At 42.3% G+C, this 23,388-nt stretch overlaps 1 protein-coding gene across 2 annotated transcripts in view; it reads right to left on the bottom strand.

Moving 5' to 3' along the window:
* MSH6 (mutS homolog 6) overlaps positions 1-23,388 on the bottom strand; it is a 687,900-nt gene that overhangs the window by 265,360 nt on the left and 399,152 nt on the right. For both annotated transcript variants that reach the window (XM_069608414.1, XM_069608413.1), the window contains exons 5-6: positions 20,880-21,151; positions 5,397-5,514 (exon numbers count right to left, since the gene is read on the bottom strand). In XM_069608414.1, coding sequence (XP_069464515.1) covers positions 5,397-5,514; positions 20,880-21,151 — 390 coding nt within the window. The remainder of the gene's footprint in view (positions 1-5,396; positions 5,515-20,879; positions 21,152-23,388) is intronic.

Here is a 23,388-nt window from a genome sequence, read left to right on the forward strand (position 1 = left end):
TGGTCGCATTGGGCGAAGCGCCCAACTTATGCTGTACAACTAGCACTGCTTGCTTGACCACCACAACCACTTCCGTTTGTGAATATCAATAACAAATTTGAAAATAAATAACAGTGGTTTTACTTACCTGTGAATTGCATAAGGCCATTCGTTAGTTTTTACACTGTGCTTTACTCACCTGAATAATTGTATTGGTTTTCTATTGTGTTTGCCAATTAAATAGTACTTACCTTACTAAAGAGGTATCTTTGCCTTGTGTATATATAGTATAAACCATATTTTCATTTAACCTCCAAGCGTGCAAGTGTTGCTTTGGGCCATATGTATGCACTAAGGTCTTTATACTAACCTAAAGACAACATTCTCCCTCCTAAAATAAGCTTAGCTGCTCTGCCACGTCTACCAAACCTTGAGTGGTACAGACTTATATTAGAAGTTGGAACTCTGTTCCCCAGAGGAGAGTCTCTATAGAGTCTATGGTAGGGACTTTTAGAAAAAAACTCTAAACACTGGTTACCTGCTCTGAAGCAGAAGAGCTGCAAGGCAGTTGGAGTAGGCCTGAAGGGCAGATATTGAAGGCCCAGACAGACAGTGTGCTTCACTGACCAGAGTCATCGTCCGATGGTTCGATTTCCCCAGCTACGCCAGTGAAGCCCCCCAAGCCACATACAGGTTAAGGGATAACCCAATAAGTCCAGGTGGGATCAACCAGGCACATGAACTTGGGGAGCCAAGACGGTACCACGCACGCATACAAAGTAGGGCAACCACCCTCCTGTCAATAATCAAAATTAGCGACGAAAGAATCCAGTCACCCCTCTTCAAGTCAAAAGTGTGGTTATCTTAGATTCTGAACAGACTTTAAGGCGGGTGGAGGAGCTCCAGAGGGTACAACCCAACTATGCTCTCCTTCTCTATCCAAACACATTGACACCCCAAGAGGGCTCAAGATAGAGAGTGGGAATGGATTTGCTAAAAATATTTGCATGCAACTCATCCCAGTTCCATTGCCATGGAATGGCTGCTTTGCAAGAAAGTTTTGATGTTTTAATACTTTTTATGTAATTTACCCATTTTTAGGCACGCGTCTTAAGTTTGTGCATGAAAAACAAGGCTGTGCATTATTTGTAGTAACTCAAAAGCAAGAAGAAAAAAAATAATGTATGCCCATTTTTCTTCTACATTGGACACAGAGGCAAAAAAAAGAAGCACTCCCGAATGGTTAACAGAGTTTAGCACCAGCAGCCAATTAAAAAAAACAGCACCTGAAAAAACGTTTGCTTGAAAAGATATGAGCCAACGTTGTTGGCTTCAAATATTACCATGCAGCATTGTGATACTCTAAATCCTGTTACCTTGCTAGCCCTCCCATAAGATTAATTAAAAGTAATGTTTTTATTGACCAAATTGTAAGGCAATCATACAGTCCCTTGTATTACACATGTATAATTCATGCATGATACCGCCAGAAGAAATTTTAGGTTGATAAATATTCTTGAGATACACCAAACTACTTAGGCTGAGGCCGCTGAGTAAGACCTTCAGGAATGGAAACAGACTGAGAAATATGTAGATGGTTATTAGTTAAGAAATGCAACATGATAAAAGAAATGGAAATTAACACACATGCATTTACCTTTACTGTTGTTCTATGCTCAGTGCCCATCGTATATAAGTGCAGAAGGAATGTGTAGGGTTGCTCACTACAAGTGGGGAGCCATGGTTGCTTATTGTAGAACTTTTTAGTATGGGTGTCCTTTAACACTGGTGAGAGTGACAACTCCCAAAAGGAAATTATTTAGCTACCTGAATTTCTTTTGAAACATTACAGCCAGAGTTTATTACAGTTGCCTCCATCAAAGAGAAATATGCTAGTGATAGTATGTATGTTTAACAAATAAACAGAAGCATTTGCCAGAGAGAACAGTACTGCAGTGAGCATTGTTAAAATACTTAAGAGTATTTACCCCGATTTAGCCTGCCCTATATGGAGCAATAGCAAACGCTGGCATTCAGGTTTTGGATGTTCTCTCCATTGAGGTAGTCATGGGACACCCAGCTACCAAAACATGTGTTCTATCCGCTATTAACCAACTACTATAAGAGTTACCTAAACATTTGTTTATTATCTGCAAACAGGTTCGAATATATCATTGGAAGGGGACAGAACACGGCATCCAAGCTGGTGAATGGGTGTTTGTGTGCATCAGGACTGCAGCCCAGTTGGGGGAAAAAAAGGCATTGCAGGCACTGTTCACCTCACACAAGGCAGTGGAAATATTGTGGCTGCTAGTTTTGGATCCACGCTTTTATGCCTATAAACAAGCTTCATCCTTCTACCCACACGGTTGCCTGATCTGTCCGGTACTAAAAAGATAACCCCTCTGTTGAACATTTGACATTTGCATAATTGCTGTTCTTCAAAAGAAAATTTTGGATCAACAGAGGAATCGCAATATCCCAGACGCTGGAAGCAGATCTGCAAATGAGAAAAGGAATTCCTTAACAACTATCAAATGGGCAAGGCTACCATTAAAGCCAACCAGGGGTGAAACGAGATGCTCCCATGAGCAATTTGGCTCCATAAGATCTGTCCCGATGGAATTGTACTTTGCGGTTGTACGTTGCTCCATGATAAAATATGCCAGAACCACATGTATGGCTATTTAATCCTAACAAGGATTTGTGCAACAAAAAAAAAAAAAGAAAGAAAAAAAAGGCGTGCCAAGGGGTTGTGCCTGCAGTACTGATAAAACTAAATGTTTTTATATTAGGTGAGTAGGTTATTACTGGAATGTTATCTAGCAATATCCTTGTTTAGTATAGTAGAACAAGTTACTTACCAACTGGTAACATTCTTTCGACTGGATGTTACTCCAACGTATTCCACATCTTTGACATGTAATACAGCTGTGGACATTGCATGTCAAAGATGTGGAATATGTTGGAGGACACAATCCATTCGAAATGCATGTCTCCAATGCCTTCCTGTCACAGATCACACGCAACTTTAGGACCCACTACAAATGTTTTATTGTACAGGAAAACTGCATTAGAGAAATATTAGCTATATACATGGCAGATTAAGTATATGTTTAAGAGAACCATGTAAGAAAAGGGTCGATTGAACTGTGTATTAAATATTGTAGGCTTTGGAAGCCAGTTTATGACATAGGTTCTCTGAAACAGGAAACTGCGAACATATCTTGCTTTAGAAGTCCTTGGCTTACAATTTAAGTGAATGCCTACGTATGGATTCAGCTGCCCACTTTTACTTACAGAGCAAGTTTTAGTATGCTGCATAGCCTAGGAACTGCTGCGATAGAATACGCTGATGCCCTGGCCTGACTGCAAATTTTGCCAGGGTCATAGACCTTTTGTAAGAATACACTAGCTATGAAATGTATAAAGGCTCCTTTGAATGGATAAAGATAGGGAAGGTGGTTCCCATGGCAACATTGTACGACCAGATGCAGCTATATAATAAAAACCTGTGTCTTTGAGAACAAAACAAATTAATTTCAGTTATTTTCTGGGAATAGGCAGGAATACAAATAAGTATTTTTACCACACACCCGTAGCTCTATTTTGGGCGGTAGGAAATGTATTGCACTTGGAAGACTGCACATGTAGGTCAACACGGGTGTTGCACCTGGGGCAAATTGTGTAAGTTATCACATGCACTCCACTTGAATATATGAAGACTCATACATGCATTGCACTTAGTAGAAATGTGGGTATGTCTAGTACCTATTGTACCTGGAGATCCTTGAAGGCTAGCAATTTGGGAAGCACAAAGTTTAACAGTGGCTTAGAAGCTGTATTTCACTAGAATGGATTAGGTAGTTTGACATACACAGAACCGTGAAGGCTAACACTTGTACTTCTATTGAACTCTGAAGGTCTGCACATGCACCACATAAGAAGAAACATTGTAGATTTATTAATCACATTTCACTTGAACTACACTTAGAATGGTATTATTTAGACTGTTTGCAGGTTGGGGGCCCCCAGTGTGTTTCATTGGATTGAAATGGGAGTGGACATTTGGTGCTGCTTCTTAAATGTTAGCCCACCCTTTATGCTCAAAGAGCTACGCTGGTAAGCCTTCTCGTGGTATCCGGATATCGCAGTTAGAAGATGGCAGTTGGTAGCGGTTACAGAACTTTGAAGATATTACTAGGGCTATAAGGTAGCCTGTCTATGGCATCTAGAGAATCCTACTTCCCAGACCCTATGATCACGCCTAGAAAATGTACTAGGACAGTTAGTGATTGACTTTGCTCAAAAGACTGGAGGATATCCTCTCCATAGGGTCTAGCAAAAAGTCTACCAAGGTAGCTGTTTTGTCCCCCACAGACGATCTGATGACACAGCGACATCAACGCTCCATCTGAGCTCTAGGTACGTATTAAAATTGCCACTTTGGTGGACATCTGCCACAGGCACGGCTATCCATCCACACACATTAGAATGCAGCCACGACCCAGTCGGTCTAGCTGGACACTTAACATTTGTAAGCTTACTTGCACCAGACCTTCCTCAACATCTCTGCCATTGGGATACAGTGAAAACCTACAAAATAAATTTGATCTAGCTGGACACATAAGTCTCTTGCACTTGCACACTCACGACCTCCAAGAGCACCCACCCCACCCACATGCCCAACCTCTTGGGCTGGTTATTGGATCTTAGCCAGCAACGCAAATCATTATCTTGGCAAAATGCACACACGAATTCTGAGCCTTTGTTCCCATACCTGGACTTTTGTCCCTGAGGGTGTTCCCACCGCATTGAGACTATTGTAATGGTAAAAGGCGCTATGTAAATGACTACTACAATTACAACCTTGTCAAATAAATACTTCCCAAAATAAAATATTTGTTATACTTACAGGTTACCCTATTTCCTACTATTAAACTAAGTTTTATTACTTCATCACAACAACTCAAAAACCTATATTGCTAATGACACTCTGCGCTAATAGCCTTCTAGATTTCTGGAGGGCTCATCACATGCAATAATGATCCTTCCCAAACTTTTGGCAATCTGCTATACAGCAGGCCATAACTTGCGGGCCATCTGCCCCCTTTCTCAGTCAAAAGGGTATAATATTAATAAGCATCCTTTAAATTGCAAGAAACTTAACATTGTTATACCTATTGATTGAGATTGCATTCCTAAGTAAAGTTAGTAGAGTTTGAGTGTGATTTGCAAGACTAAAGGGGATTTCCCTGCTCTTCCAATATCTCAAGGCTGCTTTGGTGCCATTTGGCCTGAATGATTAGTAAATGAACCAACCAGAACACTAAAGCACATACCATATCAGTGTTTTCAGTGGTTGCATATCTAATTGTGTGAAACTTCATTTTTGAATTACAACGCAACCAACTCACCAGACATGATTCGGTCTGAAGCTCCAAGTCTTGTAAATACCCTGTCAACAGGGGAAAGTCTGCAACTCTCTGCAGGCACGTAACATCCCAGCTGAGCCATTATGACAACAAGACCAGCCTGTGCAAACAGATGAAAAAAGGGGGACATCTATTTAAACTTTGTTATTTTCTCACATCTCAATTACTCTTCTTATATTTAACCAAAACTATTCCTGCAATTTTTGCTATCACAACCCGAAATACATTTCTATTCACACTGTAAAACATGCTCTGCACACACTGTTTGAAAGACTAGAATCCTATTCAGGAGTGGCTAACATAAGGTTTCAAGTTGCAGATTGGCCAAAATGCTTTATAGTCACTAGATGGGCGAGTGATCTTTGTGGCCGCTTCTTGGTAATTAAACTTATCATCTGTTGACCCAAAGAAGGTATGATTGAACTGGCTTACAGTGTTACCCACTTAGCTTTACTATTGTTCTTTAGCAGCTGGGCAAGACTCAAGAAACTTGCCCACTGATTAGACATTTCTCTTTACCATAGCACAAAGAAAAATAATTAAATCAGTCCTTGGTAGCATCAATGAACAGCCACAGCGCCTAGATCTATGCAAAATAATTGAGGGCAAATCTACGATCTTTGGACACATGCACAAGACTCCAGAATTTCATTCTCAAGCTTTTTGCAACAGTGCACATATTGTACCAACCAGGAAAGAAGTAAACCAAGTAACATTAGCGATTCCAAATTGATCAATCCATACTACAGCACTTTTAAGTTATGGACGGTCTTTGACTTAGAGAAAGCGTGGTCTAGGAGCCACACCATGGCAGCCTTGAACGACAGTCCCCCAGGGATAGTCTGATATTATCGCTAATTGGCCGTCAGTGATGGGTGGAGGCGTTGCAATAATTTCCAGAGCAGGTTTTAAAATGTTACTTAGGGTTCGAAGCCCTTACATGTAAAATGTGCCATTACTGCCTCCTCTTCCGTAGACCTTTAATTGGTACATCATCCTCCGGAGTCAGATAATCAATTTCATACAGAGTTGGCGGATGTGGTGGCTCAAATAATTCTACTCTGCGCGCGATTGATTGTACTGGGAGACTTCAATTATTGGGTTGAAGATGAAAATAATGTGCAAGAGCGACACAAGACTTTACATAAGTACTATCCTCAGCCACACAGTGCCTCAGCAGTGAAGAAGAGCTTGCAGACGTCACCTTCACAATGCAGCATGTGGGATGCATCAACCCACTCATCCAAGCCCTGCAACAGTGCTGTGCATTGCTGGCACCAGAAACATCAGAATGGCCACTGGAAAGCATGCTGCTCGTTCAAAACCATCCAAAAATGCGCAGTAAAAATCTGAAAGATAGGCTGCCATCCACTTTTGCCCATCTTAGTGAGCACAGGAGATCACTGCCTAAAACCACCATTGGGCTGCAAACACAGTAGCCTGAAACCACTTGGAAATAGCAATACTGATTGCCAAAAGCAACCCAGAGCTGTTTGGGAATTCATTTTCTTGATTGCCAAAATGTGCTTAAATCATGGCTCACAATCACCAAAAAGATCCAACCTTCTTGTTGGGTGTTGTACATTATTCTCCTGCAAGAATCCACATCAATACAATGTCAGCAAGAATCATATGCTATCAAGCTAAATCTCCTTTTAAAGATATTGATGTAAAGACAGCTGTCAAAAATGGGTGTTGTACCGTTGCTCACCTCTACCAGAAAGCCGGCATTTTAAAACAATTCTTTGTAAAAATTAACAACTGAACCCAAACTATGCCAAGGAATACTTGCTATCAGAAGCCGAAGGGGTGGAGACAATTTAAAACTATATTCTGAAATGGCTTGAAGTAAGCAATTATTTAATGTATTAAAAACGTGGGTTATATTGTAAGAAAAGACAAATTGTAGACATTGGTTGCAGAGTTAAGAAGTTTCCCACACTGGGAACGAAGTGGCACCCTGGACTGATGCTCTGCTGCCTGGAAACAAGACAATGGATTCTTTCAGCTGAATAGAATACGCTGATTTGGGTGTGCCTGGTCAACAGCTGCTCTAGCAGGAAGGCAGGCCATATGACCATCTGACTCACCAAGCTTCTGGGGGGCGGCACAGACTGGGAGGTAGATTTAACATTGCACCAAATATATGTTTAAGGAAAATGGTTCTAAAATATTGTACCAAGCTGACCAAAATGTCAAACTTTGAGACAGTTAATATGAAATATTCACTCACAATTCAAGACTAAGCTGGACGGTGGGTGATGTTCTGAGACCAAACCCCGGGATTTATTAATATTGTAGATACGGTGTTTATGCCAGAAACATAAGAATTTACAGTAATATGCTCAGAGAGGGTGTGTAGGTCTGTGTAAAATTTGGTGCAGAACCAATCTTGGCAAACCCACCAAAATCGAGAATAAGTTGTCATTTCCGAACTAAAGCTCTTAGGAAAATCAGGGTTGGACAAGAATGTACCTTAAGTAATCTGTGATGTGTACATGTATTCACAACAACTTGTGCATCTGGGAAATGTTTATGAAAAATTGATTTTCTAAGTAAAAGCAAAGGGGAGTGTTCTTTCCTTAAGCCATAAACATGACACCTGATGACACAGGATGACACAGGATGACACACGACTCCATTCTCCAGTCAGGCGACAGGAGAATCCCTAACCTATCAAATCCTTAGGGGGTTGGGCATGTAGAATCAGCCTCCACACCCACTTTGAAAACACATAAAAAGAGACTGCTTGGAACAAATAGGACACTCACTTTTCCACTTCAACCGATTCTTGGGACAGAGACTCCAGATAGATCAATAGACCAGACTCTAGAACCAAGCTCCAGAATCCAGAACTTTGAAGGAAAGGCCTAATTCACAAGCTGAATCCTTCGCAGCAGGCCTCAGAACTTTAGCAACCTGATTCTCACATTCAACCACCAGGCTGAGATGTTCTATTCTAGCCAAGGACCCTGTGCTAGGTCCGAGGTCCAGACCTAGAAAGCAGCGCTGTATCCAGAACCCGTCGGACCCCGACCAGAGGCCGTGCTGTGAGCAGAACCAGTGCCCGAGACCATCCGGTGGCGAGAAGTCCAAACCTGACCAGATCGGTGACGAGGCCCATTTCCATTCCATTCCAAAACTAGGAGTGAGTATCTAGTCTAGAACTGTACAGAACCAATCTCTTAGTTTAAAGTAATCCTCTTCCATTCATTTCAACCTATCCAGAACTGCATTATAGAATCCTGTGTTCATCCTGTTGATTTCCAATCCGTAAAGCGCCATCTGTCATTCTGAAATCATGACTTTATTTCTGAAAATCTACCTTCACAAAAACATCCGTTTCTTTTGACCCGCACGTCCTAGAAGCGAAATTTAACTGTCATTTTAAGCAAACCTAAAACGACATTCCTTATAGTATAGTTTTTACGTAATCGCGATTTACGCACGCGGAGAAAGTGCAGCGAATTGCAATTTAGCTCAATTTCACCACCTGTTAAAATAGCTTCTTCTTGCTTTCAACTGCTTAGATTCGTTTTCAACCTGGTAATAACTCATGAATCATTGCTAGTGTTGACCTGAACTAATCCAAAGTAACTCTCACTTATCCTGAATATCCATTAGTGAATTAAAAGCGTTTTAGTATATTTTCCCATCCTTTGCAATTACATTCAAACGCATTAGACCTGTGTTTTAAAAATCATACCTGTTTTCTCTAAGCTTGCTGCGGGTGAACTGGAATTGAACTACATTATTGATTGTATTGTTGAAACCTGTGTACCCTCCTTCCCATCTCTTCATACTGCATAGTGGGGGGAGTGAGTAGTCACAGGGGAAAAAGTGACCATATTATCTTTTGATTGAAATCATATCTAGTCTATTTCTGTGTGGCATTCTTTCCCATTATTGCATTGCCTTGAATCACATAAGTATTCTCTGCTACAGTATCTTCCATATTCATTCTCCTAAGTGATTAAAGAGCGTCAATTTTGTAATATTACCCATTGTTGATTACCGACCATATTCATAAGTGTGCTATTCAAATATTTTATTCATAAAAGTGTGAGATGTATATTGTTTAATTCTTCAAATAAATCTTTTAATTTGCAAAACAAACCTACTCCTTAGCTCAGTGAGGTCATGGGGATTTAAAGAGAGTGGCGTTATACAAGGGTTCATCATCCAGATTTAAGAACTTTGACATAAAAATATATAAATAAGGGCTTCCATTGGGCATCCCATCCTAAGCATTGACTTAGTTGGCTTGCTGGATTGAAGTCACTTACAAGCAGCACAGGGCCCAGTCTCTGGATTTTTGGTTGGGGTGACAAAAGAAAGGACACTGGATGGGAACTTGCAGCAGTCTATGGAAAAGGCTCCCAACAAAGGATTCTTCTGTCCTTCTTGCAGCTCTGTGGATGTGGCACCCTTTTCAAGGTATCAGTATCTTCGATATCTTGGTCCAGCACTTTGGTGAGGGGACTTCAAGGAGTCGAATCGGGTCTCTGGAGGTCCAGGAGGAGTCCAACAAAGTTTCAGCGAGAATCGGACTTCGGAAAGGGGTTGTAAAGCACTCAGGCTTGAGGTCCCAGGTTATTGGCGGTTTGCAGCTTAGGAAGCTCAGTCATGGGATTGCTCAAAATGCAGGTCTTCTTAAGACTGATGGTACGCGACAGTCTGGGTCGGAGTTGTCCTCTGGACTCCTATGTCGCTTCAAAGAAGAGGTCAGCACAGGCAGCGGTTACACAGCAGGACTCTCCGGTCGCTTGAAGTAGCTATAGCAGTCTCCTCTTCATCGGATCTTCTGTTCCAGTGGTCAACTTGTCTTCAGGTCCAAGATCCAGGCCAGATATACAGGAACCCACAAACTCAGCAGTTTACAGAAAGTGGCGGGTGGCTGTCCAATGAGGACAGCCATCGCCCCAGTGAAAACTTGTTCCTCTCAGACACACCAGAATACAAAAAGGTGAGCAGAGTTTCAGACTCCTCCCTTGTTAGGGAGAATTTGCATTTCTGTGGCAATTCCCTTTAACCTTAGACACGCCCAGCTCTTTTGCTGGACTCCTGAGTGAGTGGGACTTTCACACATGTGTTTCTCACATTAGGATATTTTGTGTTTCCTACTGATTAATAGAGTCTGGTAAACTCCATAGACATCTGCTTTTTGCATTGTGACACGCAGCACCTGTTGCCAAGTGCCACTGAGAAGTCCATTGGACTTCTCTTAATGTTGAACTACATTTTCGTGGGTGAACTACTGTTCCAAAGAATAGTAAGATGACCGTCTTACTTACCTTTTCTTTTGTGGGTCCAGCACACACCACCTTATGTAGAGTGCTAGCGGGTTACATATTAACTCCTTTATCCCACTTCTCATGTAACATTCTGTTACACTGTCTGGTGGCAGTGATTTCTGTTTTACTACCTTTGTGTCATATCTGTAGGCTGATTTCTCAGCTGCAATACAGCACCCAAGGGTGACCATTTTCCCAAAACGGCCGGTCTTCTTTTCGGCATGTCTTGTCAGTTAGTTCCTTCTGGGCTTTTACTCTGTTTGAATCAGGTTTGCGTCCTTTGTGCATTTTGCCTTTGGCAGGGCTTGAGCCCTGAAGCCCGCCCAGGCTCGAGTGTGTCTGGAAAGGCAGGAAGTAAGGGAGGGCCCGAAACTTCCCTGTCCTTTGTCTCTAGGTGTGCCTGAGTGAAACCAGTTCTTATTGGCTGGCTAGCAATCCGGGAGACCCTGCTGGGTATTGCCAACCTAGGGAACTTGCTTAAAAGGGTAGGTTTTGGGGACTAGAGGCAGAGTCAACCACTGCAGGACAACATCCGACGAAGATGATGTGAAAAGACGCCAACAGCAGCCTCCTGGACCGCAAAGTGCCCAGTGAAGCCCTGCAGCTGTGCTGACCCGTTTTTGTTTCAACTGGGAAGACCTGTACAGGACGACTTCCTCCTTCGGGCTGGTGGGACCAACTAGCCTTGAGACAAGCTTCACATTGGCGCAAGCCCCGATGTGCTGTGACTTTGCAAGGCTGCAGAATCCCATTGCCCATGGATCCCTGGCAATCATCGAGTGAATTATCTTCGGAAGTGCAAATCCAGCCAAAACTTTGTGGGCATGCAGAGGACCTCACAGAAACAGGAAATCTTCATCCAGAATCCCCTCACCAGAGTACAGGCCCGAGGGATAAAGTAACTTCCCAACCAGAGCGCTTAGTTCTTCTTTGGTGCATAGAAAAAAGGCACCAAAACCACAAAAGGCTGCTGAATCAAGGAGACTCCATTGCTGCTGTTAGGCAGAAACCTGTGCAGTTCCCTTAGGGACCACTGCAAAAAGTTTAAGACTACAGGAGTAAGCAGTAAACCCAATTGTTAGCAGCCTGCACCACCCAGATTTACCTGGTAGCTGTGGCTGAGCAGTCAGACTTCCCTCAAGAAGAGTTAGGCAGTATATAGAGTATACACAATAGGGCTAAAAATACAGTAGAACAAGCTAACACTGACCAGAGCTTTGGTATAAAAGTATATAATTATTTAATTAAAAACACACTTATGAAACTACACTGGCACTAATATATCAAGCAAGTTCAAACACAGTCACTATAAGTATATACACCTCCCTAACAAGTCTAGGTTATGACACCACTTATTCAGCAAAACAGAGGTGAGCGCGTAACCGTAGATGGCACTCCAATAATTCGTTTAAAAAGGGAGAGAAAAGGCAGAGTAGGACAATAATACAGTACCAACACTTAAGAAACCACAGCAAGTCAAGAAAGGCAGGGTCTACTGTAGAGCAAAAAGTTCATAGGCCAGGCCCACTCTTGGAGAGAGCAAGGCGGAATGTGCCCAAGATCACACAGTGGAAATTCACTAAAAGTCTTTGCAGAAAAGTCAAAAGGGGTTGGATCAGTTCAGAAAGGCAAAGTTAGCAGGTCTGAGGTCAACCCAGTTAGAAAGTCAAGGATTTACGGGACACCTTGGACAATCTGTTGCAAGGGAGACCAGGCGGGACACAGTACCTGAAACGGTGAGAAAGCTCCAGCGGGGGCAGTTGTTCCTGGCAGCGGGTGCAAGTCATGGCTTCAACCAGAGGAAGAGATGATCTCGACGAGGAAGAAAGCTGGAGGTCGTTGCACTGCCAGGGAAGAAACCAGCCGCATAGTTTCCCGATTAAAAGGTAACAACCCTTTTATTCGCGGTAGTGGTGAAGCGTGGCTATCCGGCAGCCGGGGTACTTGGCACGGGCGATTCGACCACAAGACGATCCAGGAAGGTGAAAAAGGCGAACTGGTTGGTCCCACCAGCTCAAAGGGAAGAAGACTCTCCTGGAAGAAGATCTCCTCCGTCGTCGGGGAAGTGGCGAGTTCGTACAGCAGGGCTCCACCAGTGGTGTCATCGTTGTAGATGGCTCAGCTTCTCCCCTCTTCGTATTCTTTAGGTCCTGTGGCGACTTCTGAAGTTCCAGTCCCCAAAGCCCTGCTTTTATGCAGAAAAACCCCCATTCATCAGCCTAGCTGTCACTCAAACATGCTAAGTGGTAAGCCGGGCGGCTCACAACTGGGCCAATCACACAAGAGTGCGTCTTGAGTTGCCAAGGCAACTCAGTCCAGGGTGCCTAATTCCCCCCCCCCTCCCACACATCCTGTAGACCCCAGACAGAGTGGCACCATTTGGAGGGCTTCTGTGGAGAAGCCCGCCAAAAAGTGAAACAAAGGGCTCGACTTGGGTTAGAGTTTCAGAGGCGAAAAACGCCATTTTAAAACAGAGTCCTGGCAAAAAGACCCAACCAGGGAATAAATATTAAATAACGCGGCGGTATCTTTAACATTGCACCAAAAAGTGATGCGTTTAAAATGAATGGGAAAATCCCATAGGAAATATTCCGGTGAAATATTTTGCGTGGTATCCACTGCCACCAGCCAGAAACTCGACAAGGGGGGACTGGACAGTGCCCCCTTGGAAAACAGACCCAAGAGCAATCGAATTACCCCTAGCAGTACTTCCACAATATGATGGTTTGTACTGGTTCTGTTCACAATTTGAGACTAGGAAAGCCAATGGTGACTTTACATGCCCTGGGAGACAGTAGTCAGTCCCAGGGTATGGAGTCTATGTTTGAGGGTCACTATGACACCCCTATGTTACTGCACTGAGGGTGCTGTGTAACACACATACCAAAAACACATGAAGCCCTATGGAGTAAAGGGCCCCATAGCCCATAAAACACATTTACAGTCAAAGGACATTCTCAAATCATGCCTAAGAGTGGGAGAAAAAGAGTCTCACTCTTAGCAGGAGAAAAAAATAAACCCCAAAAATCCAGCAAAGCTGCTGGGGGACTCACTAGGTTTGGGAAATTAGACTTAACAGAGAATTCTCCCCAACAGCTGCCGAGTCCCCCTCTCGAGTGCTGCCACAGAAGCCCACCAGACGTCCTCCATTTTGTCACCACGACCAAGAACAAGGGTCTGCTACAATGCAACAGGAAGGCATCCAGCTGCAACCAATTCTTCAATTCATAGGTACTGTGGGGCCTGGGGTAACATCTACCTTTTGCCATTTGTGGTGCTTCCTAGCTTGGGGAGTACCATTTTAAATCCTTTTTGAGTTGGCCTCAACTCACTTGCACTGGCCTCACAGCTTGTGCTTCTTCAGTGTGGCTCGTCTTGAGCTTCTGGGCTTTTCTATTGAACTACTATTTTAAAAACAGAAATCATCAGAACTTTGAACTAGCCTATTGTATTTGGTTGTCCTGGCTCCCTAAAGCCCCCCCCCCTTTATGATCCAATTTGCTTTGGCAGTGCTTGTTCCCTTAGAGGCTTTAATTGTTAAACACTAGTATTGCTGGGATGAGACTGCCTAATTCCCTATGGAAGAATACAACTGTTGTTCTATTCACAAAGTATGTTCTGATCTGACTAACTTTTCCCTCCTTAAAAACTCAATATTGTAATGGTGATCACAAATACATTTTATTACTGACCTCAAATGAGGACACAAACCTTTACTCACATACTTTATTGCTCTTGTTGAACTGAATTCTTACTTCAGGATTAATGTTACTAGTAGTTCCTGCTTTAAAGATTGTCCAATTATACTAGTGTATATAAAAAAATATGTACACTATAACTTTGTGTGCAAGTGTTTACTTGGATACCTGTATTTACTGATTTCAGTGTACAGCTCACATTACCCCCTCTTAAGATGAGCCGGGCTGCTCAGTCATTCTACCAACTTGTGTAATACAGGCCTATATTAAAAGGTGGGTTACACAATACCAAGAGATAAGTCTTCCCACACCGGTTGGGCTCGACACATTCTTACACAAAATCCCTCACTTCCTGCCTTCACAGACACGCTGGAGCCTCAGATGGCTACAGTGCGGGTTCCCGCCGAAGACAAAAGTACAAGCATAAACTTCCCCAACCAGGACGGCAGAAGGAGCAAGAAAGGACAAGCACACTAAAAATGGCGAAAATCTAGCAGAATGGTGGCCCTCCTGTGCATTACCATGGCTGGTTCGACAGCCTGCGTGTATTATTAACACCAGCCATAATAGTTAGCTTGTCACTGTACCATAAATGTTACAGGAACAGTGAGGTGGGATGTTGCTGGTCCCGCAAACAAAAATGTAAAAGGGGTGCAAATCCCTCTCTATCCGTGAGAGCAGTAGTTCAAGGTAAGTCAAGAGAACATAAAAAGTCTGCCCAAAGGTAAACCCAGCAACACTGCACAAAAAGTGCTGTGTGCTGCAATAATAAAATTTAGATGCCCAAAAAGTTATAGGATATGTAAGGAAAGCATGTTATAAATGAATACAAGTTTCGAAAATCTTCATTTGGTATTTTTGGTTGGGTTGGTAGAATTGCTAACTGGCACTAACTCTAGAATGGGAGTAGTCTCCACCATTAAACAAACAACAAAAGTCCAAGCCAGTCTAGTCAAAATAAAAAGACCTATACTAAAAAACTAACCTTGCCCTCTTCTCGAAATGACAAATGTGTTAAGGGAATGCAAAAGGAAAATAGTCTCTCAAAAGAAAGGTCAGAATGGCTTAAGTAACAACTGCCTTCATAAATGTTCAGCACCACAGGGTCTACAGATGTGGATGGCACAGTTCCCTCAGTCTTGCACACTTTGGCTTACTAGTACAATTCAACAGTTCAGGCTTAAAGCTTCTGGTAATTCAATCACTTCCTTAGGCCGTGCCATAAATACACAGTTCTAGGTTTGACCTTCACTTTCCCACAATTCAACACAGGCTTCCCTCTGCCGGGCTCGAGCCCGCCTATCTTTTCACATTCACTTCCTCTATTTCTCACAGTTCTGTGCAGGCTTCCCTCTGCCGGGCTAGAGCCGGTCTTTCTCTTTGTGGGGGTTCCCTTCCCCACGTTTTGCCTTAGGTGTCATTTCACGGTTGAAGACTTTCAAAACTGCAAGGATTTTACGTTCATCTCTGCATGACCAGTTCGACCTCCGTTTAAATAATTCTACAATCCATAATCTTTCTCATCTTGCAACACAAATGCCTCTTTGTACTTGTAGTCTCTTATTCTCTTTAGTTTGCCCTCTTGGCCCTTTTCAATGTTCATTTATTTTGCCCTCTTGACATATTCAGAGTTCACATACTTTGCTTTTCACGTATTCAACTTTCTTTCAGGATGGCAGTTACTTTCTTGCCTTTGGTTCCCGTTGTAATACACTTCAAATTTCACAGACTGTCGAATGTGCGATTTCGTCTCGCATTAACATTGTTACATTTCATCGGTTCCTTTTACAATTCAGCAATTGTCCTTTCCATTACACGTTTTACCAACACACGCCCTGCCTTCAACTTTATGGTTACAGTTACTTTTGCTTTTAAGACAAACTGGGTTTTGTTGCCTTCGATAACTCACTGGTCGTGTTAATTTTTCATCAACGCTCTTCATGTCGCAGTCAAGGCCGTTACCAACACTTACTCTTTTACTCCCCAACTTTGCCATTCGCCCAAGAGGGTCGCAGGCCGCTTCTCAGCACCTTCAAGGTTTCTCTTCCACTCACTCGTTTTCAGTCTTGGGCCTTCCAACTTCCATAGCCTGGTTCGCATCAGCCCTGAAAGAGCGGTTCCTTCTCATACACAGCCTCACTCAGTGTGCCTGTGTGTGCCACCTTTTATCCTAAGAGGGAGTGTTAACAAGTGGCAGGTGTGTATAGTTAGGATTACATGCCCAACTCTGCCTGGCATCATTACAGGGACAGAGCCATTGCAAGTCAGTACAGGTGATCTTTCTGGCCTCATTCCTCATCTTCCCCAGCTCAGTAGTGTTGTCAATGTAAAGTGGGAAGGAATTATGGGAGCTGTAGTTTCCCATAAAATAAGTAGGTATAGAGATGTGTTGTGGCAAAAAGGGGATACCAGGTCTCACCAGGTGCTTCTCCCACACTGCCTGAGGACCCCTTACCCAGGTGATCCTCTCTCGCTTGTCCACTCCCAGGGTTGGGATCCAAAAGCAATGTCCTTTCCCTGGCCACCCGATGGCGGGATCCCTGGGGACTGGGTTATGAAACACTCTCTGGTTTTTCACAGAAAAGATATCTTCAACAAACACTATGGTAAAGAGTCAAGAAAATGACACCTATAAAAACAGTAAAAGAAAGGGCAAGTGGGGGAAAGGGTTCGCACTCACTGAGGAACATCGAAAAAAGAATCCTCAAGTCCAGCAAAAGGTGCTGGCAGTCTCAGTGGAGGATGATTTAGCATAGAAATGAAAATGTACCCTAACAATGGCAACCTCCCAAAGGCCGATCTTATGGTCGGATCATAAAGGGATTTTCTTTTCACAATACAAATGGAAGCTGACATTGTAACTAAACAGATGGGAGGGGAGCTATATCAATCCCATAACTGGGACAATATTGATGCAGCCAAGCTGAGACCATTTCTTGATGATGTAAGTCAAGCAGGTCCAAGCGTATTATTGGAGAAGTTCTATGATAAACTCTACAAGGCCGTGGAACAGCTGGCGCCAGGCTCTCTGAAGAAAAAGAAAAGCAGAGCCAAGAAGAAGAAATGGTTTTCCAAACTATTAAGGGCTTGGAATAAAAACAGAAAGTGAGGGCATTAGAAAGACTGCAGTGGAAAAGGCAGGAGGATGGGTCTAAATCCGAATATAAACATGCACTTTTCTTATATAAAAAAAACCAATTAAGAAAGCAAAGAGGAGCCATTACGCAAATTGGATTTTCTAAAGCCCCAATATAACCCAAGATATTTTCAAAGTGTTAAATTAATTACGATGGCCATCAAAAAGACAATGACGGCTTCCCAACATTTTTGTGGAGAACTGAGTGAGTTCTTAGATAAAATTAACAAAATCCAGGAAGAATTCCGGGAACTAGAACCCAAGATCTCACCTCGTGATCGGCTGGACTGTTTCATGGATTTGCCAACAGTAGGAGAGAAACGTACAGCTTTTTCTAAAATTAGCCGAGAACACCTACTGGAGATGACCGCGAAACACAGACCCTCTGGCTCCATTTTTGAACCATGTCTAGCAAGAATTTTGAAATCAGGTGGTCATTGATGCTGGATTGCACTAGCCAACAGGGAATATTTGACAAATTAACCAATGTGATATATTGCAAGTAATTGGTCATATTCTCCTGACAAGCTGCAATAAGCCATTTAAAGAGGTAGGGCACCTAGAGATCACAGAATAGTGGAGGTGTTAGCACAACGTTATATATCAGACTTTCTGCATGCTCCCTGTGTAGGCATCATTCCCCTACTGGTATATAGTACACAGTAGGTTGTACAGATCCTCTGGGAAACAGCCATAGCTGCCTCCTTTCACATTACTTTGAGAATCTACAGGATAGTCTTCCAGTCAGGACCTCACCCGCTATTCCCTAAAAGGGACCCATCCATCTTGCAAAACTGAGCTTGCATCCAAATCAAGGATATGTAAAAAAAGGGAGCTGTTTCGATCCTTCATAGAGTGGAAGTGTGAATTCGGTTTCAAATGTGGAGATGGTATGGTGGGAGTAGGATGCCTGGTTAACCAAGGCACTGGGTGCTTAAAGGGGAGAAAGAACGCCACTAGAGGGGAAGAGGGTGTTTTGATAATTTAGGTCAGGCAACACCTATGGTGGAGCAATATCAGATTCACAAATTCCTGAAGATAAGATTGCAGTGGTAAGAATTACCAGGAATTATGGAGGAAGATCTGGACAGCCAGTGGCTAAAATAGGAAATAATGAAAAAAATGCTCAAGCTGATGGGCAGACTGTACCTTAAACCAACCAGGTTAAACCATGCAAGACTATTTCAGAACATTATTGGTGAAGTGTGAAGGAGGGTGGCAACGTTTAACCACATGTGGTGGTCTTTCTTTAGGATTTGCTCTTCTAGATACAAGCAGTAGCTAGAATTAACTATGTTACAGGATCTGGGCGTCTCTTTGATGCTTTGGTAGTTCTCTTTGTGTGAAATCAGTCTTCATTCCCCTGGATGTCGAATGTGGGTAAGTTGCACAATCACTTGCATAGAGTGCATGATTCCATCCTTCGAGGCCTCTGGTTTGCTGGACTATGGGAAATGAGAGTCCTGTAAGGGAGGACATGCATTACACCAAACCAGACACCTGTTTTTGAAGATTTGCAGTCAGTTATTATATTTCATTTTGAAACAAAATAACACCTGACCTAGCTGTGGCACCCTGAAGACCTAAACCGGTTAGTCGCGTGAGAATACATGAGTGCACTGGCCTGTTGTGCCAGCAGCACTGGATATTGCACCACACTCCGGTAAAGCCTTCTGTTAAAATCTTAATGTTCCACTGTGAAATGTGGTATTGAAGGAGAGGGGATCTTTGAGATCTCAAGCTTTCTTGCGTCATACCTTTTCTATTAAATGCCAAGTGGGTGAGAAGTGGTCTGTGGTGTCTGTTGACATTGCTGGAGCTGTGATCAGAGAGGATCTGACAGACTGTTCCTGTGTTATTACTTTGGTTGTCGATACTGCACCTTTAAACCAGCTCCCGGCACCAGGCACCCCACTCAACTGGACCACAGGATTGAGCATAGAGTCACTTACGAGTGGGTGAGAGGTGGTCTGTGGTGGTAGTGGGAGCAGAAAGGAATAACCTCTGGATTCATCTCTCCGGTATAGTGACTGCTCTTCCATTTTCTTTGTTCTACGTACATGGTGTTAGCCTGTGAAAACTGTTAGCCATTATTCACCCATAAATTCTCACTTGGCAAGTGCAGGTGACATCTTGAACAAGGTTCTGAGGGGACTGTGGGGTTTGCCTCTTTGAGCCTCGGAACTCTACTTACATAATGGAGTGAGGGAATAATGAAGTCTTCAGTGTGCAACCCGGTGACTGTGGGACTGTAGTCCTTTGAGCCAGGTGCACCTCTTTCGGCATAACCTCTCCCAGTGCGATCCCTTTGTCATCTGCCTACAAGATGTTTGCTTGGATCTCATGGCTTCGTGTACAGGTTTGCGAAGCCAAATGGGAGGAACTCTACCCAATTTGCTGCATACCCAGGAGAGATTGGTTGATTTGGGACAAATGGCTAACATGGTGAACGGTGTTAAAGCTACGGGTGGCCCTTGTAGGGAACTATAATATGGTAGCAGAATTGATGTTTATCCCCTCATCCGGCCTTGCGCCCTATTGCGGGAAGACAATTACTGACTTTTTCAAAGTCTCAGATACAAATGGCGACACTGGACAGGACTCACATGAATTAACTTAATGACCTCACTTTTATGTAATGTATTTTAAGAATTGTTCAGTAGATTTATGAAATTAATTCTTTAAATAACAAATATTTGGAGATACAGCTTGCAAGGCTCGCCCTCTACTCTTAATTAGTGTAGTACAATTTTTTAAAGAAAGTAATGATCATATGATGTTATAAAATGTAAGTGTTCTGGGGTCGATGAAATGTAAATTTGAGAAAAGAAAATCGTTTTTGCTCTCCCTTTTAAAATTATTTTATTTGTCTTGCTAGTTCTAGCTTTTTAATTGCTAATGGATTTTAAATTATTAGTGTTGTTGACATTGAATTTGATTTATGTAATGTATTTTAAGATGTATAAGATTTTGTAATAAACCATGTACAATAAACCAGTTCAACTTTAATGAGGAACAGTAATCGTTCCTTATTTTGGCGCCCCCCCCCCCAAATACAGAATTTCTGAACATGTCATTTCAGGTATTTAGTATGAATGGTGTTCAACAGGCTTGTCACATTTTGGAATTCGTGAAATCATGTAGTGCCTGCTATTCTCCAATAAAAAAAAATGGAAACAAAATTGGATTGTCTGAAACAAAAATATATTGATTTTTAACAAGAAAATGTGTAACAGATGTTTCCAATCAGCTAATGGCTAGAACAGGAGTAAAAAGTACTACTAAGCTAATTGGTACCCAACAAAGCATATATAAATCACTTATTCTACTTCATTACCTGTCTCATAAGTGTTGATTTGCCTCCCATATTTGGGCCGGTTACGAGCACACAGTAAGCATCATCTTTGCCCCCAGCAGCACCATCATCTCTGCATCCAATTACAATATCATTTGGAATGAAATCATCTCCAAAAAAAGTGGTGGTGACGCATGGATGACGAGATCCTCTTAGCTCCAAGAAGGGTGAATTGTCGCCAGAAAGCAGTATGTGGGGCCGGCACACTGGTCCATCCCCACCTCGACTGTAGTGAGCCAGGCACAGAAGAACATCTAAAAAGGAGAGAGAGTGTTGTGGAGTGGCTGGTCAACAAAAGAATGTCAAGATAAAACACAATATATCCGCTTACCACTGTCAATTGAGAGCTGACCCAATTCTTAGAGGGTTCATGACGTTTGCGTTGTGAAATACTTTGAGAAATCTATATAACCACTGATTGATTATGAAAGTCAATACATGCAAAAACTGCTACCAAGCAGGACAACACTTAGCAATCTATATTTTGACAAACTTGCAAGGTATGTCCATGACGGAAGATACTTTAATAGTTTTAGAGAGATTATGAGAATAGGTGTTACTCGCTTCAAAAATTGTTTGTACAATATATAATAAAAAGGTTTACTTCGCTACACTTTGCTCATCTTTGGAATGGAGAGGAAACATGCCACAGGAAAAAGAAATTCCCTTTGCAAGTGGGTTTGTTAAAACGCTGCTAAAATAGAGGTGGAGGCAGTACATACATATCTATGACTCTTCAAATAGATCTTCACCCCATGCTTTGCACAGTCCTTACAAAAGGACTTGAGACATTTTCCCCCGTCCTATGGTTCGGTTCTGAAAGAATTCCAATCAAGGAAGAGGATACTAAACGAAGGTTGAACCGCAGGAGAGTAGTTTAAGGGTGCAAAGGATTGCGCACATCAAAAAAACAATTTGCAAATTAAAATGTTAAGCCTAAAGAGGACTTGCATGCATTTGAAGTGCAGTAAAGAATCTGAAGATTGCTCTTGTGGGTGGAGCATCTGCCTAACCCTCGCCCACCTCACGTGTGCCCAAGAAAACCACCACAATGAAGGGTCTAGATTGTATGTTGAAACCTGTATGTTACTGCTATGGCGTTTAACTGATTTTGAGAATTTCCAGCCTGTGGTCAGGAAACAATTTAAACAGCGACTGACCTTGGTGGTCGATCCGGATACACCCTCATGCCACCCATGAAGCCCACCCAAAATGGATTGTACAAAATTAGATGCATTTTAACCATTCGTGTCATTTTGGATTACACTTCCCTGATTGGAGAGTAAAATCTGATCCATACATTACCCGTTTCAACTTGCATCCAATTTCGATACGGGAATAAAAAGGCTTGCATCCCCATGGATTTAAGGCTCACTGTTTGTAGATTTAAAAAGCAGGCACATTCCAGAGGTATTCATTGTAATTCCAGCTGGCATGCACTTGTATGGTGGCTGGCCTCACCGCTCGCTAACTGATCAGTGTGGAAAAGGAGTAATCCGAGACCGGTCACAGAATTTATTTTATATTTTTTTTATTGATTCAGCTGAAATGAGTAAACTTTTCAATACATTTTAACATAAAATCGGGTGTCAATACAATAAAGGAAACACAAATACACAAACAGTACATGTATCTATAAGTACACTTCCAGCATTCAATTTATTTAAAAAAAAAAAGAAATACTCACAATTTCATACTTGACAAAAGAAATTTAGAGAAGAAAAAGGAAAGCAAAAAGCCTCAGAATACCAAGATGTGTTCACATTAGCTCTACAAATGATGTTTAGAACTAAAAATGATTTAAGATATTTGGTCCATTTTAACTGTTAAAATATTGTCACAGCTCTCAAGATTCTAAAACAAAGGCATCTAAAAATGTAGCCATTGCAATGTGAATTGAAGTGAAAGATGTACATAGGATAACTTCCCACTTCCTCTTGGTGTTCATATAAACGAGATAGGAGCAGTGTCTTGCAAAGTGCTTCACATGCAACGAGGTTAGTGCAGGACAAAGCGAAATGAAATGTTCGACTCTCGTTACACAATCGATCCTGACATAAGCGACAGAAATTCTGCTCTATAGAGATGATCTTGCGTGTCACCAGCAAGTCTCTAGTAGGCCACAGTTGAAACAAAGTTGTGAATGGATGTACGAACCCATGAGCAGGTGATTTGCAGCGATAAAATTCCAGATGACGAAGTTTCTCGTCTATGAATGGATTGCAAGCAAAGTGTTTATATTTCAAACACTGATTTCTTGTCTCAATCCAGTCTAGTTGATATATTTCCCACTTGGCTTTGTGCGGACTAGAGACAAGTGTTTCAATAGAAACATCAGCCAGTGCAAGAATTCGATAGATGCCCTTTGTCCACACTTGTATAAATAGATGTTGGGATGTGAACACATAGGATGACAACCCTTTCAACATTACATTCAAGTTCGTGGAAATAAGACATTTTCTAAATAAAGCACCAAGGCGCAATAGAGCGC

Source organism: Ambystoma mexicanum, chromosome 4q (genome assembly GCF_040938575.1).
Source record: "Ambystoma mexicanum isolate Mex_15411 chromosome 4q, UKY_AmexF1_1, whole genome shotgun sequence".
Lineage (NCBI taxonomy): Eukaryota > Metazoa > Chordata > Amphibia > Caudata > Ambystomatidae > Ambystoma > Ambystoma mexicanum.